The sequence below is a fragment of the Penicillium waksmanii genome (genome assembly GCF_028829765.1).
Source record: "Penicillium waksmanii strain IBT 27052 chromosome Unknown utg000010l:1.0-3698451.0:1.0-3701458.0, whole genome shotgun sequence".
NCBI lineage: Eukaryota > Fungi > Ascomycota > Eurotiomycetes > Eurotiales > Aspergillaceae > Penicillium > Penicillium waksmanii.
In genome coordinates this window covers 1,578,801-1,605,098 of record NW_026643256.1, presented here as the reverse complement: position 1 = coordinate 1,605,098, position 26,298 = coordinate 1,578,801, and the positions used below count along the sequence as shown (strand labels likewise).

The 26,298-nt window shown below is 48.3% G+C and overlaps 12 protein-coding genes across 12 annotated transcripts; 6 read left to right on the top strand and 6 right to left on the bottom strand.

Annotated features, from left to right (window-relative positions):
- Window positions 1-1,041: 1,041 nt before the first annotated feature.
- N7481_012572 (ankyrin repeat-containing domain) lies at window positions 1,042-3,267 on the top strand (the record flags this gene model as incomplete). Its single annotated transcript, XM_057271791.1, has 1 exon — window positions 1,042-3,267. The coding sequence occupies one exon, from the start codon at window positions 1,042-1,044 to the stop codon at window positions 3,265-3,267; it is 2,226 nt and encodes a 741-aa protein (XP_057115979.1).
- A 2,461-nt stretch (window positions 3,268-5,728) lies between these two features.
- Window positions 5,729-6,194, top strand: N7481_012571 (beta-lactamase/transpeptidase-like protein; the record flags this gene model as incomplete). The annotated part of the gene is made up of 2 exons (XM_057271790.1): window positions 5,729-5,894; window positions 6,049-6,194. The coding sequence occupies 2 exons, from the start codon at window positions 5,729-5,731 to the stop codon at window positions 6,192-6,194; spliced, it is 312 nt and encodes a 103-aa protein (XP_057115978.1).
- A 29-nt stretch (window positions 6,195-6,223) lies between these two features.
- N7481_012570 (uncharacterized protein) lies at window positions 6,224-6,757 on the top strand (the record flags this gene model as incomplete). Its single annotated transcript, XM_057271789.1, is given in 4 exon segments — window positions 6,224-6,343; window positions 6,357-6,422; window positions 6,480-6,576; window positions 6,639-6,757. 4 exon segments carry the CDS (start codon window positions 6,224-6,226, stop codon window positions 6,755-6,757), a joined length of 402 nt encoding a protein of 133 aa, XP_057115977.1.
- Window positions 6,758-7,011: 254 nt separating this feature from the next.
- N7481_012569 (NAD-dependent succinate-semialdehyde dehydrogenase) lies at window positions 7,012-8,757 on the bottom strand (the record flags this gene model as incomplete). Its single annotated transcript, XM_057271788.1, has 4 exons — window positions 7,012-7,148; window positions 7,215-8,459; window positions 8,525-8,612; window positions 8,728-8,757. The coding sequence occupies 4 exons, from the start codon at window positions 8,755-8,757 to the stop codon at window positions 7,012-7,014; spliced, it is 1,500 nt and encodes a 499-aa protein (XP_057115976.1).
- Window positions 8,758-9,025: 268 nt separating this feature from the next.
- N7481_012568 (uncharacterized protein) lies at window positions 9,026-10,539 on the bottom strand (the record flags this gene model as incomplete). Its single annotated transcript, XM_057271787.1, has 6 exons — window positions 9,026-9,581; window positions 9,646-10,025; window positions 10,077-10,150; window positions 10,211-10,247; window positions 10,300-10,325; window positions 10,416-10,539. The coding sequence occupies 6 exons, from the start codon at window positions 10,537-10,539 to the stop codon at window positions 9,026-9,028; spliced, it is 1,197 nt and encodes a 398-aa protein (XP_057115975.1).
- A 2,000-nt stretch (window positions 10,540-12,539) lies between these two features.
- On the top strand, window positions 12,540-14,555 carry N7481_012567 (FAD-dependent oxidoreductase; the record flags this gene model as incomplete). The annotated part of the gene is made up of 3 exons (XM_057271786.1): window positions 12,540-12,964; window positions 13,017-13,413; window positions 13,467-14,555. 3 exons carry the CDS (start codon window positions 12,540-12,542, stop codon window positions 14,553-14,555), a joined length of 1,911 nt encoding a protein of 636 aa, XP_057115974.1.
- Window positions 14,556-15,888: 1,333 nt separating this feature from the next.
- Window positions 15,889-16,812, top strand: N7481_012566 (uncharacterized protein; the record flags this gene model as incomplete). Its single annotated transcript, XM_057271785.1, has 1 exon — window positions 15,889-16,812. One exon carries the CDS (start codon window positions 15,889-15,891, stop codon window positions 16,810-16,812), a length of 924 nt encoding a protein of 307 aa, XP_057115973.1.
- A 564-nt stretch (window positions 16,813-17,376) lies between these two features.
- N7481_012565 (glycoside hydrolase family 18 protein) lies at window positions 17,377-18,758 on the bottom strand (the record flags this gene model as incomplete). The annotated part of the gene is made up of 3 exons (XM_057271784.1): window positions 17,377-18,275; window positions 18,336-18,628; window positions 18,682-18,758. 3 exons carry the CDS (start codon window positions 18,756-18,758, stop codon window positions 17,377-17,379), a joined length of 1,269 nt encoding a protein of 422 aa, XP_057115972.1.
- A 1,035-nt stretch (window positions 18,759-19,793) lies between these two features.
- On the bottom strand, window positions 19,794-21,389 carry pigc (phosphatidylinositol N-acetylglucosaminyltransferase; the record flags this gene model as incomplete). The annotated part of the gene is made up of 2 exons (XM_057271783.1): window positions 19,794-20,956; window positions 21,044-21,389. The coding sequence occupies 2 exons, from the start codon at window positions 21,387-21,389 to the stop codon at window positions 19,794-19,796; spliced, it is 1,509 nt and encodes a 502-aa protein (XP_057115971.1).
- A 463-nt stretch (window positions 21,390-21,852) lies between these two features.
- N7481_012563 (uncharacterized protein) lies at window positions 21,853-22,170 on the bottom strand (the record flags this gene model as incomplete). Its single annotated transcript, XM_057271782.1, has 1 exon — window positions 21,853-22,170. One exon carries the CDS (start codon window positions 22,168-22,170, stop codon window positions 21,853-21,855), a length of 318 nt encoding a protein of 105 aa, XP_057115970.1.
- A 1,436-nt stretch (window positions 22,171-23,606) lies between these two features.
- On the bottom strand, window positions 23,607-24,612 carry N7481_012562 (uncharacterized protein; the record flags this gene model as incomplete). Its single annotated transcript, XM_057271781.1, has 5 exons — window positions 23,607-23,747; window positions 23,810-24,093; window positions 24,180-24,333; window positions 24,405-24,497; window positions 24,553-24,612. 5 exons carry the CDS (start codon window positions 24,610-24,612, stop codon window positions 23,607-23,609), a joined length of 732 nt encoding a protein of 243 aa, XP_057115969.1.
- Window positions 24,613-25,422: 810 nt separating this feature from the next.
- Window positions 25,423-26,273, top strand: N7481_012561 (uncharacterized protein; the record flags this gene model as incomplete). The annotated part of the gene is made up of 2 exons (XM_057271780.1): window positions 25,423-25,444; window positions 25,753-26,273. 2 exons carry the CDS (start codon window positions 25,423-25,425, stop codon window positions 26,271-26,273), a joined length of 543 nt encoding a protein of 180 aa, XP_057115968.1.
- Window positions 26,274-26,298: the final 25 nt, after the last annotated feature.

The window sequence follows — 26,298 nt, the reverse complement described above, 5'->3', positions numbered from 1 at the left end:
AAATAGGTTTCATCCAGTATTTCAGAAATGACAGACTTATCACGATTTCCATACCAGTACCAAATGACGATTAGTGGCCTAGTTTAGACTACGAAAGTTTGTGGGGCTGACTAAAGCACATCTGCTGGCTGATGTTGATCGTGCAGGGTCGTACAGCCCTGGAGATACCGGGGTTCTCTGGGATAAAGGTTCGAGTTGACAAGTAAGTTAATCGATCTGCAACTGCTGCATGGTAAATGAAAAGACAGTAGCCGTCATATTCCACTCCGAGCTCTGTATGGGGTTCGGTGCTCCTGCAAAGCGACTAAAACGGCGAGTTGGTTGGTTGTAGATAAATTCTGCCAGTGACATGAGTCGAGGCAAACCCCGGCTATGCCTTGCCAACGCTTGACAAGGTTTGCCTTGCCAACGCATGACTAGGTTTGCCTTGCCAACGCATGACAAGGTTTGCCTCGCTATCCACCATTGATCTGATTTGTCAGTCGCATTAGCGGGGTTCGGTCTGTTATGGGAATCCCGAAGAGCCTCCAGAACTTACAATTTTTAAGAGCAGCAAATTGGGGCGGAAGATGACGACCAGGAGTATTATGATCTTGACTGTAATTTGATACCGGTATTAACAGCCAGACCAGTAGAAACGTTCACCACGTTTTCGATATTACATGTTTGCGGCTTTGTCTCTACAATATTGGCCAGAGAGTGCTTGGGTGCATATGCATGGTATTTTCAGTGGCATGTTCAGCTCTTGGTCTCCCCTCAAGACCAATCACATCTACAACCTTCGTGCCAAGGCGCACTATAATGAGGCTGTTCTTTGCGTCCAGTGAAAGGGGCAGGTCTTTGACTAGTAGTACGGGAACAATCTCCTACTGCTATGCACTACCAGGCAGTATAAGTAGCTAAACATTCTCTTCAAAATGCTGCACCTTTCTACGTCCTCCAATATCCAAAACTCTCAAAACACAAGCTCCGCGTATCTTATTATACCCCTCTTCATTCATATTCTCGTGGAGTGTAACGCCTTATCATCTTACATTCGACATGGCAGATTTATTGAAGAAGCGCGGGGAATTCATCCATTGCAGACACTTCCCAGATCTTCCCCCAGGATACGATGACTGGAAAATGCAAAAGAGTATTTATTGCAAGTTCCAAACCGCAACTATCAGAAAAGCACCCGCTGGAGATCCCAAACTACAGAACAAATTACAGCCGGCTAGATATGGCCTTGTATTTTGTCATCGCGGGTACTATGAGCGTGCCAGGCGCATCGTAGAAAATTCAAGATTTGCCATCGCCTGGGGATTTGCAAACGATCTATTTCTCCACGAGGTGGACTGTCGCTTTGGCTCTGACTCTGGGAATTATTCATTCTTAGCCCATGACTTAAGTCCCGAACGTGTCACATCATCGAAGTTACAAGACTGGTCTGAGCTTGCCTACGAACAGGTTCACGGGACACATCTTGTTTCCAGGCGAGTGGATCTGGATAATATCGACTTTGCGAGTACTTATCTCCGGGCGCATGAGAAAGTGCCTTCATTGAGACAGGCAATGCGCATGGACCACAGAACCCCTTACGGGCTTCAAGTCGATCTCAGAGAAGAAGATCTTGCTAAGGCCATTGTCGAGTTCACCGACCATTTTCACAAAGTCAAGAATCCCCTTGTCCGATCTTTCATATCTGATACCCAATTCAAACGCCGGAATATAATACTGAAGGGTTATAACACCAAATATGCTTCTTATTATAGGCTCATCGGAGAAGCCCAAGATTATTCTCGCAAAGAGTACGGCCGTCAATTTTTCCCAGATCAACTGTTTGCAGCTCCTAATTTAACCATGGTCTTTTATCCAGAACCTCTGGTTGAACTTGCATTGCAACGAAAGGGCATGAACAATCGTGCTTCTATAAAAGAGCGCTGGGAGTTTTTGAGTTTGGAGTATCTTAGCAAGATAGCTAGGGACCAAATTCTGTCCTTTGTCGATATCGAAATCAGAGAAAGCATATATAATTTCATACTTGAAATTGTATATAGTGGACTGGGACTCGGATACCACGGTTACCCGGAATCGACAAGTCCTTCAAGTGGAACAGCTCGCAGGGGCCAAGACAAAAGGAGAACAGGACCAGCAAATCCTTTGACCGGGGAGCCTCTTGATGACTCAGATCTGGAAACCCTTTTCGAGAGCCGCGTTGATCGAGCTATGATTGATGTCAGCTTAGAGTTAAGAAGAGACTACCCTAATGTAGTGCTCTCGTCTTGTACTCGTCTACCCGACGTTATTACACCAGATGGGGTGAAATACGGCACAAGGTATGACACTGGAAGCTTAGTACGCTGGCCAGAAGGTCAGAGAGGACTCTCACGGATACTCCGAGCAATTCATGGAGGCCTGTACCCACGGTCTGATTTGGTCGTTGCGGATGACCCTGCTGCGGAAGTTGCTGCTCGCACATGGATCGATCAATACTCGTCTCTCAAGCGAAGCGAGCTGCTGAAAAAGCCTTACTACGAATGGCTAGCGGCTGAGCCGAAGGTGCATGCAGCCATCCGAAGACTTAATAATGGGGAGTTTCTAGCAAACAAGTGCGAGGCGTACGAAACGGGTGAAGACGAAGCACAGAAGACGGAGCGAATTCAGGCGGCAATGAATAGAATGTACGAAGGAACGGCACTAGGGGATGATATGGAACCGCCGGATAGTAGCAGTTGGCAAGGTGAGCCTCGAGGTGAAGCGGTGATTGATGAAAAAGCAGCCAAACAAGAGGCGATTGGACAACAGACAGCCTGTACAAGGTCAAATGATCCAGCGGGAGTCCATCGAAAAGCAGCCAGAAACACCGGGAAGCAAGATCATCAGCGATTGGCAGACCAATTTGAGGCAAGAGAAAGGAGAGAAAGGAAAGAAGCAAGCAAGTGGAAAGCCAATACATCTACAGCACTATCAAGGTGGGATCGGATGAAATCGGCACCAAAAAGTGTGGTGCAGAGGGAACACAAAAAAGAACTTTTGAGGATAGCCGAAAGGAAGTCGCAACAGGAATTACAACAGGCCAAAGAGAGACGAGAACGGAGATCTAAAAGGGCAACTAGTGAAGAGGTAGTTGGAGAACAACATCAGCATGGAGATTCTTCGGAGTCGAAGAACTACGGTCAAGGTCACAAAGAGGTCTGGCCAGAGCAATTCGTCCAACATCGAGATCTTCAGGAAGACCGGGAATATTTCCGTCGTGACTCGGAGAGACGACGACCGAAACTTTAACCTAAGGTATCAAGCAGGTAATTCCCAAAGTGCTAACCGGGGCTATACATACAACGTCAAGGTGACTGTTGGGAATCGGAGACTAGGAGATAGAGCTGATCGTCGACATTATGACCATTAGTAAGATTGTTCACATTTCGCTGCTGCTGCTGCTCTTCACACTCTTACTAGTAAGAGTAACATTATATACATCGATAATAGAGGATTTGCTTCGTTTTTTTCCCGATCCAAAAGGCCAATTTCAGCTCAATAGTTAAAAATAGAAATTCTACGAAGCTATTTTCTTTGCCAGTTCTGTGCGTGAGCGCTTTTCAGAAATCTCGCCCCCTACCAAATCAGTTTCTCCCGCAGCCGAACCCTCAAAAGAGGATTCTTTTTGAGCCTTGCCTCAGAAGATCACAATAAAGAAGAATATAACACGTACCAGTATGCATTACAGGAATCTATATGTGATTCGGACAGTTACTCTGTGACCACTACTCTCCCAAGTAGCCCTAAATAGGTCACTTCAGAAAGGAAAGTACCCTTCTGTTGCTGTTGTTATACCCTTATTGTGATTATAAATAATACAAATTATACAATCGAGTTCCCAGGCAGTCTCATTGGGCATGTCTCTCAGTAGAGATAAAGAGAGATCTGATAATACCTCAGATAAGGATTATATAAGAGATAATCTCTAAGCAGGGTTTTCTGAGAAAGAAAGCATCAAGGCCTTAGGTTACAAGTATACTCATATAGGCACGGCTGCCCTATACCAATTTTAGGGTTCTTATAATAGCTTATTGAATTATTATAACACTAGCCATAATATCATTAGGCGGGCTATTCTTATAATCAAGTTAGAAGGACTAAAGCCTATATTTTCCTTGATACTGGTACCCGATAATATTCTTTCACCTACTTACCCCTTTACTAATTATACTTATAGAATTATAGCACCAAGCAGGAGACAGAAGCAGTCAGTGACGGAATCTCACGGCAGTCAGGCGAAGGGCAAACGTCAGCCTTACTCACCTAATAAGGACTACTTACTAGTGAAGTTAAAGAAGCAAGAGAGGCTAGCATAGAGCGAAATCGTAGCATACTTTCCTGGCCGCACACTTTCATCGTTACAGATGCACTATAATACCAAGATAAAACACCGGTCTGCTGGCCAACCTCGGCTGCGGGCCGAGAAGCGTAAAAGAAAATGAACAAATAAATATTACTGTTCACACACAAGAACAAAACCAGAGACAACGTTCGTTTCTTACAACAGTGCTCGATTCCTCGGTGACCGAAGCGTAGGTATATCAGCCCCAAGCCATTGAATCCGTAAAATTAGGCGTTGGCAGCATGACAACGTTAGAGGTGTGAAACTGAATCCAAGTGCACATGATCAACGGTGTGTATGAAGGAAAGTACTCTACGCGGTGATAATGTGGATCCGGTAGCCTAAGAAGATACTTGGCAACAACAATTAAACTGAAGCGGTATGATGATTGCTATTTCTTTCGAGAAGCTGGAATACTGTTCGTTATCATTTCTTGGCTGAGTCCCGCGGTAAATCAAGGGGGAAAATTCCTGCGCTTGGCCTGCAAACAATCCTCCTCTCTAAGATCTGCCTCTGGATTCCTGAGGATGACGTTTCGCCGATAGAATGATCAATCAGAATGAGATACTAAATGCCGGGGAGACTCAATTGTCAGTGACGAGAACGGATCAGCGGTACTACGGGGGGAATAATCAAAATGGCAACGGATAGCTACACTGATCCAGAAATCCGTCAGCTGGCGGGGTGTATCATGTGACTTTGTCCATCGGGCAGAAAACTGCGGTGCTTCCGGGCAAACGATAAGACTGGATTGATTTCAATTAAGTTACATGGTGTTATGATGACTAAGATCTTGGTAAACTGGCGTTGAAAGGAGCCAGTAGTTTTGACGCTTAATTTACTGTCACTTAGTTAGTGTTGGGGTGTACTACTGTGCTCCGCAACCTGTGGACCTTGAACCGCCCGCCCCACTATATATTTTCCGTTTTAGAGCAGATCGCGAGGGTTCATCCGACTCCGCCAATTGGCGTCTTCATGATTTGGGTGGTTTGCCTTTGCAGATGTTAATACATCCACAACATCCTCGCCGGGCGGAAAAGGAAAAAAAAAACCTGCGTACTCCTGATGCAGGCAGCTCACGGACGACCCCACGTTTTTCCCTCTTTCGGCCGTTTTGCGACGCCTGGCTTATTCATTGAATTGCAGAACCAACGGTATCACTGAAACGGACAGGTATATCACAGCTCCAATTATATGTACGATTGAAAGCCAGCGGAGGATTGAATATCATTACCCTAAAAAGCAGAGGGGGGCACTGAAATCACAAAGTGTGAAGGCATTTAACGATTTAAAAACAATGCTTTCACTCCTGAAAATAGAATTCTATTCTCTCAAAACAAACAATCTGAAGACCATATGGCCATCGCAATGGAGTTCATTGACGAAGCCGTCCAATCCTTCCTCCGTCAGGATGGAGAGCCCCTACCTCGCATCACCCTTGGTGCTGTGAATCGAGATGGTAAATTCCATAAAAGAACAGAAACATTTGACCACCACATCAGTAACAATTCTCAGGAACCCTACACTACGCAAAGTCTTTCGATGGTGACCAGGGAGAAGTTTCTAGAGCTGATGATGTGCACTGAATTGCATCCACAATCAAATTCATCACAAGTATCGCGGTCATGCAATGCGTCGAAAAGGGGCTGTTGGACTTGGACGCAGACATATCTGTCATTCTACCTGAGTGGAAGGACCCCAAAATCTTGACTTGATTCAGCGAGAAGAACGAACCCCAATTCCGACCAGCAAAATGCCCTCCTACTCTTCGGCACTTCAAATCAATTATCTTGTATACATTCTTCTCATTAAATCCTTTCAAGACTCCTCTTGACCCACTCATCAGGGATTGCCTATAAATTTATGCATCCGCTTTCGATACGCTACCAAGAGCTGGAAGGCGAGCGACCTCTGTTCCTGCAGACCATAGAATGTCCATTCACCGTCGAGACTTGGCGCACTCTACTAAAAAAAACAGCGAGAGTCTTTCCATAAGTTTCTGGTGTTTGAGCCCGGAGAACAGTGGATGTATAGTCCTGGACTTGAATGGGCTGGGCTGATAGTTAATATCCAGCCCTACGGAGGATATTAGAGAATCCACCGTAGAATTAGCTGACAGAACAAAAATCAGGTGGAGCAAGTGACGGGCCTGAAACTGGGTAAATATATAGAGACAGTATTCACTGTCCTGATCCGGACTCCCCAATTGCTACTGGGTAAGCATTGGCATTATCTTTATGTATCCCATTCTATGGACTTGTAACTGACATCGAGATAGTGGGTCGACATGAAAAAAGGCATTGCTGGTGTGTACTTGTCCCAGCTTCTCCCCACTGGCGACCAAAGGGCTGTCGACTAGCTGAGTCCAAGCGGGCCGTCTATACCATCCTGGAATGATGGTGCAGCATTTTCACCATTTTCCAGTTGCGAGTGCTCTAGTATCTTGTATATTAGATAGAGCGCTAAGAAGTATTCGAATATGACAGCATCTGTTGCACCGCGGAAAACACGCGAAAGTAGGACACCATCATCCTGGGTGTAAGCTGGTAGTATCTAATAACACTGGTCGCGATGAAACTGTGATACGTATTTCCAATTTGCAATTTAATTTAGTTAACTATATGTACTCTCGAATATTCAAAATAAAGAGCTTAGTACTGTCCCTCGATCGTCAGAGTTCCAGTCTTGGACACCAGATACTCGTTCACCGCAACATCCTTGCCACTCTCCTTGCCATATCCAGACTCCTTCATACCTCCAAATGGCGACTCGGCGGCTGATCCATTTCCTGCAAACATATTAGAAAAGTTTGTTGCACACAAATTAGGACTAGAATTTTCGATAATGTACTCACCTGTGTTCAAGCCGATCATACCAGCTTCTAGGTTCTCAAATAGTCTCCAGATACGATCGACATTCTTGGTGAATGCATAGCTAGCCAGTCCCATGCTAGTTGCGTTGGCCATCTTAACTGCCTCTTCTTCCGTATCGAAGCGATAAAGTGCAGCAATGGGGGCAAAAGACTCCTCCTGTGAGATCTGCATATCCTCGGTCATGCCTGACAGGATGGTCGGCTCAAAGAAATAGCCCTTCTGCGAGGTCAACGGTTTGCCACCAAGGATCACCTCCGCGCCACGGCTACGCGCATCTTCAACTTGCGCGATCGCCTTATCGATACTTCTCGGAGTCGTCAGTGGTCCCATCGTGGTATCCTTAGCAGACCCGTGACCAACAACCAACGTGCTCGTACGCTCCTTCAGCAAGGCTGCGAAGCGGTCATATACACCTGCCTGCACGTAGATTCGGTTTGCGGTGATACAGGCCTGTCCAGCATGACGCCACTTCAATAACATAAGCTGGTCAAGGGCTTGATCAAGGTTGGCATCATCAAAGACGATGAATGGGCAGTTTCCGCCCAATTCGAGGGTCACTTTCTTCAGGCCCTGAGCACAGTGAGCGGCCACGAGCTTACCGACACGAGTCGAGCCAGTGAAAGTGACCTTCTTGACTAGCGGGTGCTTGCAGAGCGCCTCACTGAGCGGGGGTGTGTTCTCCAAGTCGGTGGTCAACACATTCAGCACACCAGCAGGGATACCTGCTCGCTGCGCCAGCTCTGCCAACACCAGCACGGAAATAGGAGTTTCAGGGCTCGGCTTCACAACCATCGTACAGCCAGCTGCCATCGCGGCACCAACCTTGCGCAGAACCATCGCGATTGGGAAGTTCCATGGCACCAGCGCAGCGGCTACGCCAAGGGGCTGTTTGATCGTGAACAAACGGCGGTTGGGCGCTGCAGGGACCGATACAGTACCCTGGATGCGCTCCGCCTCGCCAGCAAACCACCACAGGAATCCTAGAGAGTAGTCCAGCTCTCCATAGGCTTCAGAAAGTGGCTTTCCCGTCTCGTGGGTAACGATTTGAGCCAAGTCATCGCGCGCTGCGGTGGTGAGTTCCCACCATTTCATTAGCCACTGTGCTCGCTTGCGCCCGGAAACTTTGCGGAACTCTTCAAAGGCAGCGTGCGCATTCTCTACGGCGGCGTTGACATCCTCGGCTGAGTTGGTGGGGCAGCTTGCCCATGCTTGATCGGTACCAGGGTCTAGAAAACACCATTAGCCACGACAATCTTCCTAAAGCTGGTGATCGGGTTGATTCTTTGCATACCGAGAACTTCGAATCGGTTCTTGCTCTTTGCCTCTACCCATTTGTTACCTACAAATGAGTCGAAGTGCAAAAGTGATGGGTCGGAGAGCTATACGCGCATTAGCTTAGGTATCTCGGACTTCTGGCCGAGAGCTCCACAAGCCCCGAATCAACAATTGAAAACACATAGAAAGGGTCGGTGAACAGGGGGTGAATCCACGTACCTTGAAAGGTAGCTGATATTGTGTCGCCATTGTGTATATATGTGTGTGCGTGTGATGTAGGAAGATAGAAAGTTGGAGGGGGATGATGAAGAGAAGTTAAGTTTATACTCGGCGGGTTCGGCGGGGTCTTTCGGGGGAAAGGAGGTGGGGTTGTCCCTCGCCATGTTATTCCATGTTCTGCTGCTTCTACTTCTTTTTACTTCCAAGGTTCAAGTTGCTCTCCTCCTTGGGGATACCCCACTGTCATATCGGCTGTATGCCTTTTATCTTGTACTATACATTAAATCCATCCCGAAGTCTAAACCAAGCTATCCATACTGGTATGTTTGCCATCATGCGACCGGCCATTATGATGGGGGCTCACCTCGTCGACGGTATATCGCACCGAAACATCAGTCGTTTTCACAATCCCGGCTATGCCATCCTCACTTTCACTTGAGATACTGGGACTATCGCCGCTGCGCTTATACTTCCGCATATCAAATTGGTTCCCGCTTTCGCCCGGGCCGATGTCCACACGGTGCCTCGGATCCGCCATCTCGTATCCGTCGTCGGCATTAGAGTGCAGCTGCGACTTGTGTCTGGAAAACTTGGAGCCAGGGAAGACACCGCGAGATCCACTGGTCCCAGGTCCATAGCCAGAGGTACCTCCGCCGCGCGATGTTCCCAGGAGACGAGGAAGATACTTGCTGGCGATGGCTTTCATCGATGGACCACAGGCGGTCACAACAGCCACGTTGACTTCGATGGCTGAGCTGCAAAAGCCAATGGAATAGGTAGGATCCGATACGACCTTGTGGCTAAGGAAGCCCTCTGCGAGGATTATGATACGCCAGACGCCGATGGCGGTTGCACTGCATCCTGTCAGCCTATACTCTGCAACTATACCCTGCAGCCTTTGGGCATTTGAGGACTTACACTCCACCAAGACACAAGATCACGCAGACCGCAAGCTTTCGTCGTAGGGGCATTTGAAGATTCCAAGTAATGATGATGGGAATAGACAGCACCATGATGTCTGTGAAGAGATTGATTGCTGCGGTAGACACATAGAATCCTCCTTGGTCGATGCAGGTCCCTCCCTTGATCGACATGTCGTAAACGTATGCAATAGGGGTGCATTGGAAGATGTCGACGAATAGGACGGCCACAAATAAGGCGATAACGATTCCCATTGAAGCCCATATCAAAGCGTTGACGACTCGCGACCGTGATTCGAGACGACGGAGGAATACCAAAATTGACAATTTGATGATGGTCAAGGTTGGGTTGTAGAGAAGTTGGTTGACAAAGTTCCACTAGATGCTGTCAGTCCATGTGTGTCGTTCATCGTCGCAATATGGTCTTACAATCAATCCTAATTTGACATCGTAGTCCGGGGGGATGTCTACCATGTGGATGCCGACATAGTTGGTCTTGATATCTGTAAAAGGTCAGTCAACAGAGCCATCAGCCTGCGGATGCATGGTATATGAGTACATACAGTACCATGACGTGACTGACTGTGAAACAGCGAGGAGCTATCCAGCAAGGTTAGTGAGTGCTAGACTAAATGACAATCCATCCACATACATAGCCCACAATAATCAGATAGTCATCTAGTAGACTTGTTAGTATACCAAAGGCAGAATAGATCCCATAATAGCCAAGTGTCGATCACTGGGGACGGCTCGGGGGGGCTAACATACCACTTGTCAGTGCAGATCGCGACAATCCTCGACTCCATAATCTAAGGATCACAGCTAGGCCGCCCAGAATAGGAAAAGCGACGACAATGCCCAGAGCGAGCTTTTGATGATGGTCGTCAATCATCCTGCATAATGGTGCCTAGAAGAGAGGCTAGAAGGTGGAAAGAAGAACCAAAATCACAAAGTACGAACCCCTCTCAGATACAGGTCTTTTAGTCCATATTATAAAGCCCAGCACATGGCGGACCGCCACAGAAACAATCAATTAAGGTGTGCAGAGTGTAACACCAACTTCGCAATGCCCAGTCACGCCTGCATATTTCTTCCTTCACTTCGCTAAATCTCCGAGATCCAGGCCCAAGAACCAAGTCGACGGAGCCACGCCCGATTTCGGAAACCCCAATTGGGCAAGTCATTAGTTACGAGATACGCCGGTGCTAACCATCATTGGCATTGAGACCAGAACACCCCACTTGAAGAGTAAGCAGGGCGGATCAGGATTTCCAGGTACGAGTACCCAAAGACGAGATTTTTGAGAAAAAGGCTATTCCAGCATATCATATACATTCTTAGAGCAAACTGAAACCTTCTGCAATACAACACTATCAGTAGATTATCTATCGATGGGCCCCAATTTGAGAGGTCAAGTTAGCACGATGGCTGCAGAAATCACAGGAATGGCAAATAATCGTATTCGCAAACTTATCTGCCGGCTTGGCGAAAAAGAATTCTTTGCAGATTCTAGGGGCCAATTAGTGAAACTCATAGAACTGCAGGACATGTTATGAGACATTATCTCGGTGTTCAATCTGGCCTAACCGAGGTGGGGCACATCCCCAGTCAAGTTAGGCCATATGGGTGTATGCCCATGAACCGTGGGCAAAGAAACACTTTTTTCCGTATCCAATGGCCGATCCGATACGAGAGGGGAATTTGGGATTATACTTCTCGAAGGATTTACTTTGAGAGAAGGTTTCGCCACTATCAGACAGTCTTACATGCCACGTTCAGGAACAAAATATCATAGTGGAAACACACCGTTTAACGTTTGCTGGTACCGTCCGCCACATCCAGCAGGCACTGCAGGGAAATGAATTTATGAGCACGCCTCCCCCATTTTCTTTCCTATATTCCATCGTACGATATTGGCCCATTTCTCCCATTTACCTCGGCTACCTTTTCCTTACCCTCATTGTCCGAGCGCCTCAGATCCTCCAGGATAATCTGGGTGGATCAAAACCACAGGTGGGTCTGAAGGGGGAAAAAACCGCCAATGGCGAGGCTTTGTTTATTCCGCGTGTGGCTTATGCCACTGCAGGATATTTGCCGGGTTAATATCCATTCTGAGATCAAGCACCTAGTTCATAGCGGGGGAACAAGGATTGGCCACGTGTGCATTTTTGCAGGATGAATACTAACTATTGCTCCTTCGTGGCGCTTGAACTATTTATCGGCCATAGGAGGATTCTGTCAATCTGGCCTTGGCCGAAGGATTTGTTAGCGGAAGTATCCTCTCTGAGTGGGGGCGGATCGGGAGATGAACAGGGCCAAAAAGCACACCCCAATTCCACTCTGGTAATACACCCGGGCCTGAATCGGTCCAGAGCTAGCCATCTTCTAGACAGGACGGTCGTCGCGGGTAGAGTGTAGCGTGCGGCTAACTTCAATCTGCATAGCGTGCGTATAGTGTATAAATCGTTCGCTTGTTGACCACTGCCGAAGCGATGCATGTCTCGGAGATTGAAATCGGCCGAAGGTCCCAGTCTGACAAGACTCGTCGCCCTAACGCAAAGTGGAGTAGAATGAGGGCTTTCGGAAATCTTTCCGGTGTGCATTTCTCTGGATACACTTATACATTGTGCATTCGGGTGGGGCGCAGTCAAAATAACCGGCCACCAGCTCTTTTTAGTGCAGTTGGTTGGAGTAGGAAGATTGTGGTGGTCTGGTCAAACTCGTGGCCAGGGAGCTTGTCTGCCCATCTCCGCATCGCTTTAAATCGTAGAGATCGCCTTCTTTCTTTTCTATTTCACTCTTCCGGTAGCCCTCTCGCCGATCGATCTGGAGGTGAATACTTTCCTTCTTATTGAACTTATTCTGTTTCTTTTTGTTTCCACTTTTTAAAAAATGGCGCCCCCTTCGTTTGCGGCAGCCGCTTTGCTCGCCCTTTCTCTCGTTGCCCCTGGAAGTGCTCTCTCGGCTGTTTCAAGAGTTGCCGTCGAGTCTAGCTCCAATGCCCCTCTTTTCGAGAGCGAAACACTTCAATTGACCGATGAGTCTTTGTCGCATCTCAGCAAGAACCAGTCGGTTTACTTTGACTTTGCGAAGAACGATAGTTCTCTGCAAACTCGCACGTTTGGCAATGGTTGCAAGGTCTTCCCCGGAGACTGGCTGTGGCCCTCAGAGTGGGTCTGGTGGTTGTTTGATGAGCTTCTGGGCGGTGCACTGATCAAGACGGTGCCCTTGGCTGCTTCATGCTACAAATCATGGCCCGAGTATGATGCCAATGAGTGCGAGACTCTCACTTCTGAGTGGACCGATTCCAACATCCAGTGAGTTCCTTTTATGCACATTTATTCAAAGACACCCACTGACTCCATCCAGCGCCGCCGACCCTGCCTCCGTGATGTGGCCTTTGTTCGAGGGACGCTCCTGTCTGCCTACTACTGATTCCTCTGCCTCTTGTACTGTTGGTGGATACAGCAGCTACGCTGTTAATGTCAGCAGTGTTGGACAAATTCAACTGGCTGTCAACTTTGCTCGCAATGCTGGTCTGAGACTCGTTGTCAAGAACACTGGTCACGATTTCAATGGAAAGTCGACTGGAGCTGGTGCGCTTGGTATTTGGACCCACAACCTTAAGGATATCGATTATATCGCGAACTACAAGAGCTCGAGCTACCAGGGACCCGCCGTCAAGATGGGTGCCGGTGTTCAGGCTCACGAGATTTATGAGAAGGCACATGTGCTTGGTTTCACTGCTGTTGGTGGAGAGGGCAAGGTGAGACTCGTCATTCTATTGTGTATTCGGATGTTCCTTGCTAATATTTGCAGACCGTCGGTGTTGCCGGAGGTTACGTCCTAGGAGGTGGCCACAGCCCCATGTCTTCGATCTATGGTCTTGCTGCTGATCAAGTCCTTGCTCTCGAGGTCGTTCTGGCCAACGGTCGGTTTGTCACCGTGACTGAGGAGAACAACCCCGATCTTTTCTGGGCCATCCGCGGTGGTGGCGGTGGTACTTACGGTGTTGTCACCTCTGTTACCAGCCGTGTCCAGCCTAAGGTTGGTGTGACCGTTTCGACCTTCAGCTTCTCCACCGGCACCGATGTTTCCGTGGATGCGTTCTGGGCCGGTGTGCGCTCTTACATTGAACGCTTCCCCCAGAACGCTGACGCTGGAACTTACGCCTACTTCTGGATTCTGGCAACTGGCGCCGACTCTTTCACTTTCCTCATGAACCCTTTCTTTGCCGTCAACCACACCCTCGCTCAGTACAACACTCTGGTGAAGCCGTGGTACAATGATCTTGAGGATCTAGGTATCTCAATCACCCCCAACTCTACCTACTACGACAACTTCTACGATGCCTGGATGGCCGGTTTCCCCCTCGAGACCGTCGCCTCCTCAGTCATGATGACCGGCTCCCGTCTTTTCCCCCGCTCCAACTGGGAAACCTCATCCTCCTTCAACGCCACCTTCGATGCTCTCAAGGAGACCATCAGCGCCGGCTACTCCCTTCTCGCCTTTAACATGAAGGCCGAGTTGGTCGATGGATACCCCTCCAACGCCGCCAACCCAGCATTCCGCGACACCCTCCTGCATGCCATCACTTCTACCAGCTGGGACGCCAACGCTACCAACACCGAGATCAAGTCCAAGATGGAGGACTTCACGAACAACGTTCTCGGCAAGTGGCGCGCTGTCAGCCCCGATGCCGGTGCGTACATGTCCGAGTCTGATATCCTCGAGCCCAACTTCCAACAGGCTTTCTACGGCTCCAACTACGCCCGTCTTTATAAGTTGAAGCAGCGCTATGACCCTACTGGTCTTTTCTATGCTCCCACTGGTGTGGGTAGCGAGGACTGGGTTGTTAAGAGCCTGGATGGCCTGCCCGATCAAAATGGTCGCCTCTGCCGGGCTTAGAAAGGGCTTTAATGTAATCTGAAAATTTTCATAGATTGTACAGTATACCTAACTATATTCAATATATTTCTACGCTATTAATTCAGCAATAATTCAAAATTTTCTGCTTCCATTGGTAGAATACTAGTTGTTTATGCTTTATTCTAAGTCTAGTTGTAAAAATACTAGTAGCAGTCTAATATTTATCCACGGAACTTGGAGGTTAGTTGGTGCCCGAGTGGCCAGGTGATCAAGACTAGTAGTGCCATGCAGTCCAATAGCACTAGTAGTATTTACTGTTCAACTCAGCGAAGTCATTTCGACTATGTGTTTCCCCGACCATGGAAGCTGAGGAAGAATCCTTAGAAGTTAGAAGTACCAGAAATGTTCACTCATCTTCTTCTTGGCGCTTGTTGCCAAGCTGCCAATGTGGCCTTTTCGGGGGAAAGGTTGTGTCTTCTTTCTGGTTGGTGGAGAATGACTTGGCTCGGTTTATCTTGGCAGAGCTTAGCCTCTCGCTCACAACAAATGTGGCTCTCATAGGCGACGGTCACGATGGGAAACTCTGAGAGTTGAAGGGTTGAAGCTATGCAGAGACTTGGAGAATTAAGACTAATAACTCATGGACAACTTCAAGTTCTTTGAACACATTATATTTGTGAATAAACGATATATCTACCCATAGTATATATTACCTAGGTAGCAGCAAATAGCTATGCCGTACTACAAGTGCCCGACGTGGACTACTAGTAAATTAACCTGAACCATTCTATTGTGCAATAAATACCAAAGACCTCTTATGAGTATTTTGTAGTTCTCTAATAACGTAGCAGGTCGGCTGACCTTTCCTCGGACAGGGAACCCTGGCAGGTGAGGGGAATAAGTGGCGTTCTATAGAGTTAAGTACATTCGTAGTAGCTCCGCTCCGGTCCGTGGCCCCGCAGTGTCAGGGTCTCAGGGTCCGGTTGCAACCCCGGCCTATAACTACGAGTTCTCCCATGGAATTATCTTCAGAAGTAAAAACTTGCAATAACCATAACCATAACCATAACCATAATTATAGTTTGCAATTATGCTATAAGTTGATAATCCTCATTATTTCCTTTTCGGGCGACTGCCTAGTCCGTCCGATTCCCAAAACAGATCGTGGCCCCCCTTCGACGGGCCAATCACAGTGACGCATCTGCCACATGCCATTGCTTGCCGTTGCGGGTTGTTGCTGCTTGCTGCTTCTTTCTGATCACGGCGACGCCCTTAATTCCCTCCATCTCGACTCCCCTTCTCTTTCCTTCTCTTTCCTTTTCCTTTATGCAACTCTCCTCCTCTCATCCGCCAGGGGGCTGCCCCTGCCAACATGAACCTCCTTCTCTTGTTGTGTCTCTGTGCGACACTATGTCTCGCACTGCCAATTCAATTTGTCCTTATCGGTGATACACCTACTATTCGCCTGCGTTCAAATTCTCCCAGTGAAACTATTAAGCCAAAGCCCGTCATGACAGCCGAAGAGCAAGAGTTTTCTCCCAAGCCGACTTTCCGCGAGTACGTGGAGCGTCTCCGTTTGGGCAGGCCGTCATCCGCCAAAGGACCCAGTCCGGATGCAAAGTGGCCGGCGGGATCAGAATCCCAGAATCAAGAAGATGAGGTATCTTTCTTTGGAAGAAAATACGGCCTCCTGCTGAGCAGCTCGAGTCAATCGAATAAAGGCGAGCACGAGCAGCAACGTCAAGCCTCTTCGTCTTCGCCCTCCCGGCGATATGGTGTATTCCTGGACAAAGTCAGCAAATTTGTCGAACTGCATGGCCCAAAATATCACTCCATCGCATCAAATCCGTCAGCAAGCCTCCACTCAGAGCCAGACTCCTCACTTGGCCGTCTCTATGGGACGTTCCTGGGTGGCATGGACACTTTAATGCCATCCGAAAATCACCCAAAGAATGCGCTCGCAAAATCCAGATTGCGGAAGTATGGCTCCTGCAACTCTTCGAAGCCCATTGCCTCCTACCTCAATCCGTCAGAGTTACTTGACCTCCTCGACGCTCATGGTCCGGAATGCGTCGCTGTGGCTATCTTCGTTCTTTTCCCTCTCGCCTATCTCGTCCTCGAGTTATTTGAGCGGATCCTCAAATGCTGCACTCACGAGAAGTACCCAGAGCGTGGTCGTGATCGTGTCCGGCTCGTAGGTCCGGAGAGACAGCTTCGGGCGTGGAGTAATAGACAGAGGGAGATTGTTCTCGAGGAGAAGCAATGGTGGTCGCCCCGGCAGATACGATCAAGATAACTTATATTTCCTTTTTTCCTTGGCTTGTACGACGAACCTAACACTTTCCTTTATTATTGTTGATACCCAAATGTTACTATTAACTCGTCAAATATTGTGATCTACGTTTTGTCCCCACCATACTGCAGTAAGCTGCCCCACTGACATTATGGATCAGAACATGTACTGTTAGCAGCCTTGCGGTACTGCATGGTCATCTTACCCCCAAATCAAAGAAACTTCAAATTATATTAAATCCATGTAAAGTCTGCCACCAATTTTCGAAAAGCACCCGACGGAGCCTTTTCTCCAACTACTCGGCCACCTTGAGTTTAGAAGGGTGGATCAAGGCCATGAGCTTGCACTTAACCAGTTGAGAGCTTCTATAGTCACGGCGAGAGGCTAAGCGATGGATAGCTATAGCTTCCAGTTTTGGAATTTGCAATTTTTGAAATTAAATGGCCTCTGGAAAGTATTAAGTTATGATCTTTGGGATCTACACAATAGTGTCCATCTTCCATAAGAGGTTAGGAAATTAGAGATCTAAATTTCATATCAATCCTCCATATCTGTCTCCAGTACAACCTAAGCATGGTTGTTGACAGCAGGCTTCTTGGCAGCAGGCTTATGGGCAGCAGGCTTCTTGGCAGCAAGCTTATGGGCAGCAGGCTTATTGGCAGCAGGCTTTTTCGCAGCAACCATCTTGGAGTCCTCCTTCTTCTGATTGGAGTTACGAACACCCTTCTGCATTGCATCCACATGAGCAAACTTGATAGTATCCTCACCGAGACTCCAAGCCATGACACCGCCAAGCTTCTTAGCATCAACGATATCAGTGAACTTGCGAGTGATAAGCTCAGGAGTATCCCAAGTCCAGAAATAGTTAGTCTCCTTATCCCAGAAATACTGACCACCCTTCTCCTCATCAGTCATGCCTCCTTTCTGGGCACGCTTCCAAGACTCAGTGACGGCGGCAGGCATATACTCGGGATTCTTCTCGAAGGTCACGGCGCCGGACTTGCCGGTGTCGCTACCGTCAGAGTTCTCCAGCTTGACGGTCGCACAGCCGAGAGGGTTCTCCTCGCAGTCCGAGTTGGGGTCCGTCTCGAACCACTTGGCGTAATAGGCGAATCCAAGATTGAGCTGCTCGGGCTTAGCGCCAATGTCGAGGTATGCGTTGACGGTCTCCAGGGATCCGGCGACATCACTGGCGTGGAAGGTGTGGTTGTCGCGGCGGTTCATCAAATCGTAGCTCATAACGTTGACCATGTCGACAGTCTCAAAGATCTTAGGACCCTGCTCCTTGGTGAAGGCGATCATGTCTTGCAGGCGGCCTGGGACAGCGATAGAGAGGGTCTTGTTGCCAATGGCCTCGCGGAGAGCGGCGAGGAACTTGGGGTAGTTTTCGATTTCATCGACTTTGCCCTTGTTTGGGTTTTGCTTGTAGTCGTCGCCATTGCCGCCGGGATATTCCCAGTCGATGTCTGCATCAGTTAGAATGGAGGCATCAACACCACTATTGGAATTTGAAATGAGCAACTAACCAACTCCGTCGAATCCATTGGCTTCAAGCATGGATGCGACATTCTTCGCATATCGCTTGCGGCTGGTGTCGTCCTTCGAGCCGGTGGAAAACCCTTCACTATCTCCCCACCCACCGATGGCAATCATGAGCTTCGTGTCTGGGCTGAAGCGCTTGCGCATCTCATCGACAGGCTGGAATGGCGTGAAAGATGGGGCCGAGTCCGAGTTGAAGAGAGTCGTCTTCGCGAAGGCCATCACAGCATAGTCGATGTCTTGAGTCTGATTCCCGGCGGGAAGGTCGCTCTTGTGCCATCTAGATGATGTTGGTTTTCCTCTTTTGGAAACCTGTTTGGATGGTACACTTACTGGTCAATGTACATGGCGAACCGCGTCGCAGCGACGCTTTGAGCGGCCAACAGGCCGAGGGCGATATGCTTGAGCATGATTGGAGCTGATAACGCGTCGTTTCAAGCAAGGATCGAAGGTAAGACTTGGAAGCGAGGCACTGGACGAAGGGATCAAACCAAGTCGCGCGGGAAGAGACAATTAAGCGCCGGGCCAGAAGGAGGGATAGAAGAGAGGCAGGCAACTCACTCGCGCCTAGCTGGGACAGGCGACTATAAGAATCATCGAGCACACCTGGCTAGAGATACCGACTAAACAATTCCCTCCCCAGAATGCCAGTCGGGTCTGAGAGTACGGATTATAGCAAAATGCATCCACCGACCCATTTGGCTGGACCTATAGGATTGCTTACATGGAAGCAAGTTCCGGGGCATTTAGGCATCCTTGCTGGAGAGTGGATCTGTGTGAGGCTATTTGAGAAGATCATGGGGAAGGAGAGGCCAGAAGACTCTTGGGGAGGGGGTTATTGGAATGTCGGCCAGACTTCGGGACCAGTTATAGACGTTTTGCCCTTGAGAGGTACTAGAAGTTGGGCGGCAATCACAGACTTTTTTTTTATGCCGACGCACACATACAAGCACTCTTGAGATCTGGTTGTATGTGTTCAATGCCCTAGAAATTGAGCTGTTTTTTGGCGATCCCTGGCGAGGCTCATCCGAAGTTCAGGCCAGTCTTGGGCTGCATGCCAGATCCGCAGTGCATTCGTCCCCCTCCCGCTCACATTCCCCGACGTCATGAGATATTTTCCCCTCCCGAAAACTCCGACAGTCAAGCAAGTTTACAGTAGAAGACACTTGCGGAGGCAGACGGTAGATTTGGTGCTCGGTTATGATTGCCTTCAAGTTCAGTCCAACCGGTGTCGGAGATGGTTTTCCCTAGGGTGTATAATTCAGACCGATACAGCTACAATGTGGAAGGGGAAACCCAAAGGCCACCTTGGCATGCAATTCGAATGCAGATTGAAATATATTCATCTGAAAAGATACAATAATCTAGGGGTATAAGACCAAAAACGCCAGATCTATGTCACAACGGCGAAGAAAAAAACCAACTGTGCTATTAGGAAGCATGGATCAATTCCAGTGTCGTCGGATAATGGGACGAGCTGGATCCCAGGGACCAATGACAACATTCTTATACTTCTGCAAGCTGATGAGCCACCAGCTGCAGCCTCCCATGGCAAGTGCAGTAAGGATGCCTCCAAGGAAGGATCCGATGATAGCTGATGCCCAGCCACCACTCATGGTCGTGCCGACGGCGCCGCCTGCAATGAACACGAGCGCAAGCGTAAGGCACACATGACCGGTCCAAGACTTCTGGCGGAGTTGTCGTCGGAATATAGGGAATAGGCCAAAGACTTCCATGGAGAACAGCATGAGGCTGAACACGTGGGTGGTGGATGGGAGGCGGGATGCCAACACGGTCGATGCCATGACGGCTGCATTTGTGGATAATGAAGCGGGGAATTTGGTGGCGCCGGCGCCCTCGCCACTTCCGTAGTCGAAGGAGAATATATTCATGATTATAAGCCAGCAGCTCATAGCCCATATTGAGTCGCTGGCGGTGGATTTGGTAAGAGATTTGAGGATAGGACTTAGTCCCAGCAGGGAGAAGTAGATCAAGAAGGCGGATTTCACGGTTGAGAGTCGTTGGCGGTTGCGAGAGGAAAATAGAGAGGGTCGGTCGATATCTTGGACATCCGTGTCGCCAGCAACAGCACTTGACAGAGCGAGGTTGAGACCAGCTCGTGCTGTAGGGTCAATCACTCCGCCCACGCCACTATTGTGGTCGGGACTTTGATGTGGCAGATGTTCTTTTGACGAGTTTGCAGCCATTGTCAAGCCGAGACCATGGATCGGACTGCCTTTGACACCACTGCCCTGGGTGTCGCTGGCTGATGGGTTGACAGCACTGGTCACCGAGCTCGAACTCGAACCATCATCGCCCCCGATGGTGCCATTGGCATTCGAAAGCTCGGTCTGTTCTTTCCAGATCCAATTGTCCCATAGAATCCAACCCACCGCCGTACCGACACTTCCCCAGCAGACAACCGAAACGGGGCTCACCCGGTCTTGAACAATATCAACGAAACAGCACACGAATATTACCACGGAGCAGACATGCTGCACGATGACCGTCGAGTCCGACACAAGCGGCCAGAAGTCATACGGCCGTACTCGGGGATTCCGCTGGAGATGGTCTAGAAATGTCTCGGTATCGGTGAAGTTATCCGGGTCTATCACCAGTTAGTAACACAGTCCACTACCCCACACAATTCTGACGCAAGAAAGCTTTTTTCCTCTATAGCGACGATGTCACATACAAGATTGCTTCACCCAAAGTAACTTCTTCCAAGCACCTTTCCGCCTCCTCCGTCCAGCACCAGCCCCCAATTTCCGTACATCCTTCCGGTTAGGGTCCGCGCCAAGCACCGCCCGCGGCGGATGCAGACTGGCATCACCGTTCAGCGAGCGAAGCGTATCATCGTAGTTCGTCGGAGCAGAGCGAGCACGCGATAGCGAGGGCGCAAAATATGCGTCCTCGGGGGCTAGGAGGTCCGGATCCGGAAGGCGCTCCTCAGGAGTTCGGGAATTGGGGCTGCGGTTTGGATGTGTGTCGACGGGGATCGGTGGAGGAAATGGGGAGAGCGACGAGGGTGGCGGAGTCATCGAGCTGAGGCGACTAGTAGTAGCACCGACGCATGGCTTTGAAGCAAAGTGAGCGTCTTAATGGCCTTTGGGGAGCTGGGCTTGAGGTCTCCGCGCCCCAAGCTGCAAGACGCGCAATCCCACGTGTCCGGGGAAAGTCATGTGATCGCTCTGCCCTGGGTTTCCTATTTAGGAACGGTTCTATACTTGGGGGTCTTAGAGGATTTGGAATCTAGCATTTATCTGGGGACTGTTGGAATGTGGGACAAATCTAATTGGTGTACGAATTAGTAGGCTAGGTACTATAGATACTGGTGGTGGATTCTGAGACAATTGATGGAGAACAGCAGAAGTATAAAAAGGAGAGTACTAGTGGTACGTATCCCAGAACAGGAAGAAGTGTAGCAACGTCCGAATCGGACTATGAATTGGAATAACAAGGCTAACTAAAACATAATAACACACCGGGATGAAACTGAATAAATTAATCGCTTTTTTGGATGCGCTCCGGCGCCGCAGGCTTAACGGTTATCTCGATGGATCCTCTCTCCGCAATTGAGAGCTTCCGCACATCATGGCAAAGGAGACTGAACTCGTCTTCACAGTCCTCCCCAATATACCTGCGGAACCCCAATCCAGGGGCCCTGCAGACGAGAGAGATTTCTTTCTCGGGGTCCTTGACCCCGAAGAAATCTCTCGCCTTGCCGAAAAGCGATTTTATATCACACCCGGCCAATGAGAAGACACGAGCGTGGTCGCTCTCCTCAGAGAGTAACCTCACGCGTGCTGAAGCGAGGAGCATTGGTGTTGCCCCGGGCCTCCCAATGGATCCTTCATTTACAACGAATGATCCCCCCTTCGTCTTGAGCCGCTTTTCAGGCCGGCGCGCGTCACTCGCCTACCGATTACGTTGACTAGTGTAAGATGGGAATGCTCGCTGGCAGTCTGCGTTGGCAGACGGGTCGATTGCAAGAGGACAAAACCACCACACTCGCAGAGTGCAGGAGAGTAGTGGACAAAGCGTGACGCTATCGAGATGCGACTAATAAGACATTCGAGTCTTCATGGACATGCGATATACCGATACCGCAACCTCAGCCTCAGTAACCTCAGCAGAAAGAATAATTCATAAGGGGTAACATGCATGTTCTTATTGATACTATGGAACGAACGCTACTTATTCTTCCGAAACGATATGGCTGCCTTTATACTAAGGCCCCAATCACCTGACTATGGAATACCGGTGTTGAGAGCAATTCCCCATTACACTAGGTAATTGTCACCCGGCAAGCATTTGTCAGCCAGCTGCTGGAAACCGAAAATCACGCATCCCGCAAAAGCACGACCGACCGAGTGAACTGGTCAACACTAAATGCATACACGCTCACGTACAACCTGCCATCAGCGCAAAGCAAAATGTGACAAACAATCACCGTGCTCGGGTTGTCGGAAATCCAATTTTGCCTGCGTCTATCCCTCCAGAACGCGGGCAAAAGGAGCAGACTCTTCCTTTCAGGGCTTACGCTCTTTCGGTCAATAGTTCTGTTGGCACCATAGTCAACATTCTTATTACTAGGAGCTGGTGCGTTAGGGTGCGAAATATTATCACGATTTGGATGCTCGCAGCCCGAATCAATGGCGCCGGTTTCGATCGCACGCTGGCCTGCCGAAAGAGCGAAGTCACCGGAATCAAAGTATGTTCGTTCCTTCAAGTCCGTAAGCAAGAAAATGGACCGGTTTAGCTTGGTTAAAATTACATTGAACCGCTTGTCAAGCAAATACCCAAGAGGCTGCATCTTGTAACGAACTGGTGTTGTTACCATTCGTGGATGCCTTATGCCTATGGCACCACTCTAGGCATCCACACCATACACCTGTGTATCTAGCCTTCTATCCTAGCTTCCTTCTTATTCTCCTCAAGCTATTACTTTCGTCGAACCGCTACTGCTTCCTTTGCTTCGTATGCTACGCCGTACGTTGATCTCTGTGAGTATCTGAGCATCCTCACACATCTCGTATAAACTGAAGTGGCATTTCTCACTTTCAGATAGTGGCTACAGGAAGTGCTGTTAGCGTCGACATCATGTCATAAGACCAAAGTACAGCAGGGAAGATCATATAGCCTAACAAATAAACAGACACAACACAGCATTTGAGGTGACAATCTAGATAGACAAGGTATACGGTGGTTACGATCATAATTCGATGGCCAAGAGGTGGCTTCTAAATGGATCTTGATCACAACTCCACGTCACTTTCTTCTGGCATAGGCAGTTTATACGCCTCATCCATTTCTCTCTTCCATTTCTCGAGTGTACCGGGAGAAGGTGCATCCCAATACGCATTGTCAGGTCCAGGAGGGTAATGGGCGATGAAACCCTAAGATAACGGTCAGTTTACCTTAAGTGAATACGATATTCAAAAAAGTTTGAAGCACATACTATTTCGGGTTGACCGGTTAGTTGCTCCAAGATCCATCCTAAAGGTCTTATCGTAGATACATCCGCTAGAAGCATCGCAGAATAATGAGTCTGATCCGTCTCCCAATTAGTCGTATCCCGATATTCATTGTAGTGAAATGGCGTAGACCGCATTTCCTCGGGCCAAGAGATCTCTGTCGGCTTTATCTTGTATTTGGCATCATCTTTATATGCCTTATAGGTAAATACCATGACCGGAAAATGTTTCAGGTTATCGGAGTATTGCTGGGATGATATAATTTCTCCTAGAATGTATGAGTTAGTTCTTAAAATGGGTTGAAATAGGATCTAAAGATGATAAAAGAGGCCCGGAAAACGAAAGAGAACATACGATACCATAAGATTGTATTATTGATACTCTCCTGGTTAGCGAGATCTACCATAATAATAGCGGCATCGCTATCTTCGATCCATTTTGCCCTATCTTGGGGTGTACTATACGATCCGGAGATATCCCAGAAATCAAAGGTACAAAGACCAATCGTCTAAAAATAAGCATTAGGGAGGGTTTCATAGTGTTACATAATACTATATATAGCAGTTAAACGGAACTTACAGAACAAAATCTACGCTCACGACTTTGGTAATTAATTGTTGGAATATATTCATCTGTATCCTCACCAGCTATCCCCTTGTTGCACCAGTTCGTCTGCAGGATATAGTAAGTGATGTCGTTGATGATCAGGGAAATTGTTTTTCTTTACCTTGCCAACACGCGCATCACCGACCAGTGCTACTTTGATATTTCTCTCGAGGATCTCCATGGTTGCAAGGGCGCAGGGTTCAGGAATTATATGTTGACTGATTGCGCAGCCGCGTTTGAGTGATGGTCGGGTGTAAAATAAAGGTTATAAAAGGGAAAGGCGGGCAAGCGGGGTTTTTAAACATCCCGACGGTCGTGATTGACGTAACGCTTGTCGGTGTGAGTGGGACACAAGTGGGTAGGATAGTGGAGAAAGCTAAATGGGGGCGAACAAGGCATACTCTACTCTACTATTCCTGTATATGCCTATCTACTTGAATAGATTTTGTTTTATGTTGATGTAATGGAAGAATGACCTCTTTAGAGATTCAAAATAACCATGTGGTCGTCCTATCATAGACTATTGGGAAAGATCTCGATGTTTTGTATGGTGTTATATATTCAGAATCAAATTCATATTTACTGTATTCAGCTTGTTACGTTTGAAGGAGAAATGATCAACTCGTTTTTGAGTCAACGGAAATATCTTCTTTCAACGAAACTGGAGAAATCGAGTATTGAAGAACCGAGTCATGTTCTTATAGGCCGGAATGTGATTTCTTCATTGAATGCTCTTTTTGTGGGGAATATTGCGCTGTTCGCTGGGTGGAATGAGATTATCAGGAAGTTTCTTGAGCTTGTCGCCATCGGTGTAATAAGCGTTTATATAAATTGCTAAAAGAGATTTAGTCAACAGTTGTAGACAGAGAGGGGCGAAGACCTACCCTGTGCGATCAGTGCAAAAGTATCGCAGTTTTTCTATTTCATCTCAGTTCCTACGATATCCCTGTAACCCTTATACCTATATTGCTCCTCAACGGTCGGAGAAAGTATGAGCGGAACTAGAAAGAGACGTGAGTTAGTGCCATTTATTTCCCGTAGATGGTAGATCCAATCAGCTGGGACGTTCCAGTCACCCAGAAACTACTTACACTGATTACTGTCCCCCAGATGGATTATCTCATGTATCAATTCTGAGCTGATGAACACGGTAAGACGATCGACGGTTATTTCTTGTGAGGTGGCTATTCTATTGAGTGTACTGAAGAGATAAACTTGCGTTTTAATACCGTTACCATTATAGTCAAGCGCATTTCTCTCTCAACCGCTACCGTGGCGCCCACGAAGACTATTACCGACTATACTGAGGTCGACCCTATAGGGCGAAGCTCTATGTATAACGAGGCAGTGGTGATCACCACTCCCGATGGCGGCGGCTTCGGACTCGGTCCAGGCACGATAACAATGGCCGTTGGAGAGCCTACAGAGGTTTATAAACCACCAATGAGCTCCACTCTCGCAAATTCGGCCGTTGAGCTCACCCCTGCGAAGACCATCGAGGGCACAACGGCAACCATCGCCGCCCAGCCGACAATCATCAGCATACACGCACCAGACGGGGTTTGTAAATATGTTAATGGCGGAGCCTTTCTTATCTACATCATTTGGGACGTTTTTGATTGGACTTCTGACGAAAAAGATTTCTCAAGTCTGGCCTCCGCCTTTCACGACAAAATTAATTCGAAAGGTTGCCTTGTCAGTAATTTCCAGTGGAAAGAATTTGTCGACGGGTACGGTCCCTCGTTTTCATTCAATACCCCACCCAGTTGGAGGGTGGAAGGGTTCAAACCCATGTGTCGAAGACGCCATAAAAGACCTTGGTGGCCCAGAGACATTGTGTGACACAGGTGACTATAATGGGATGCAT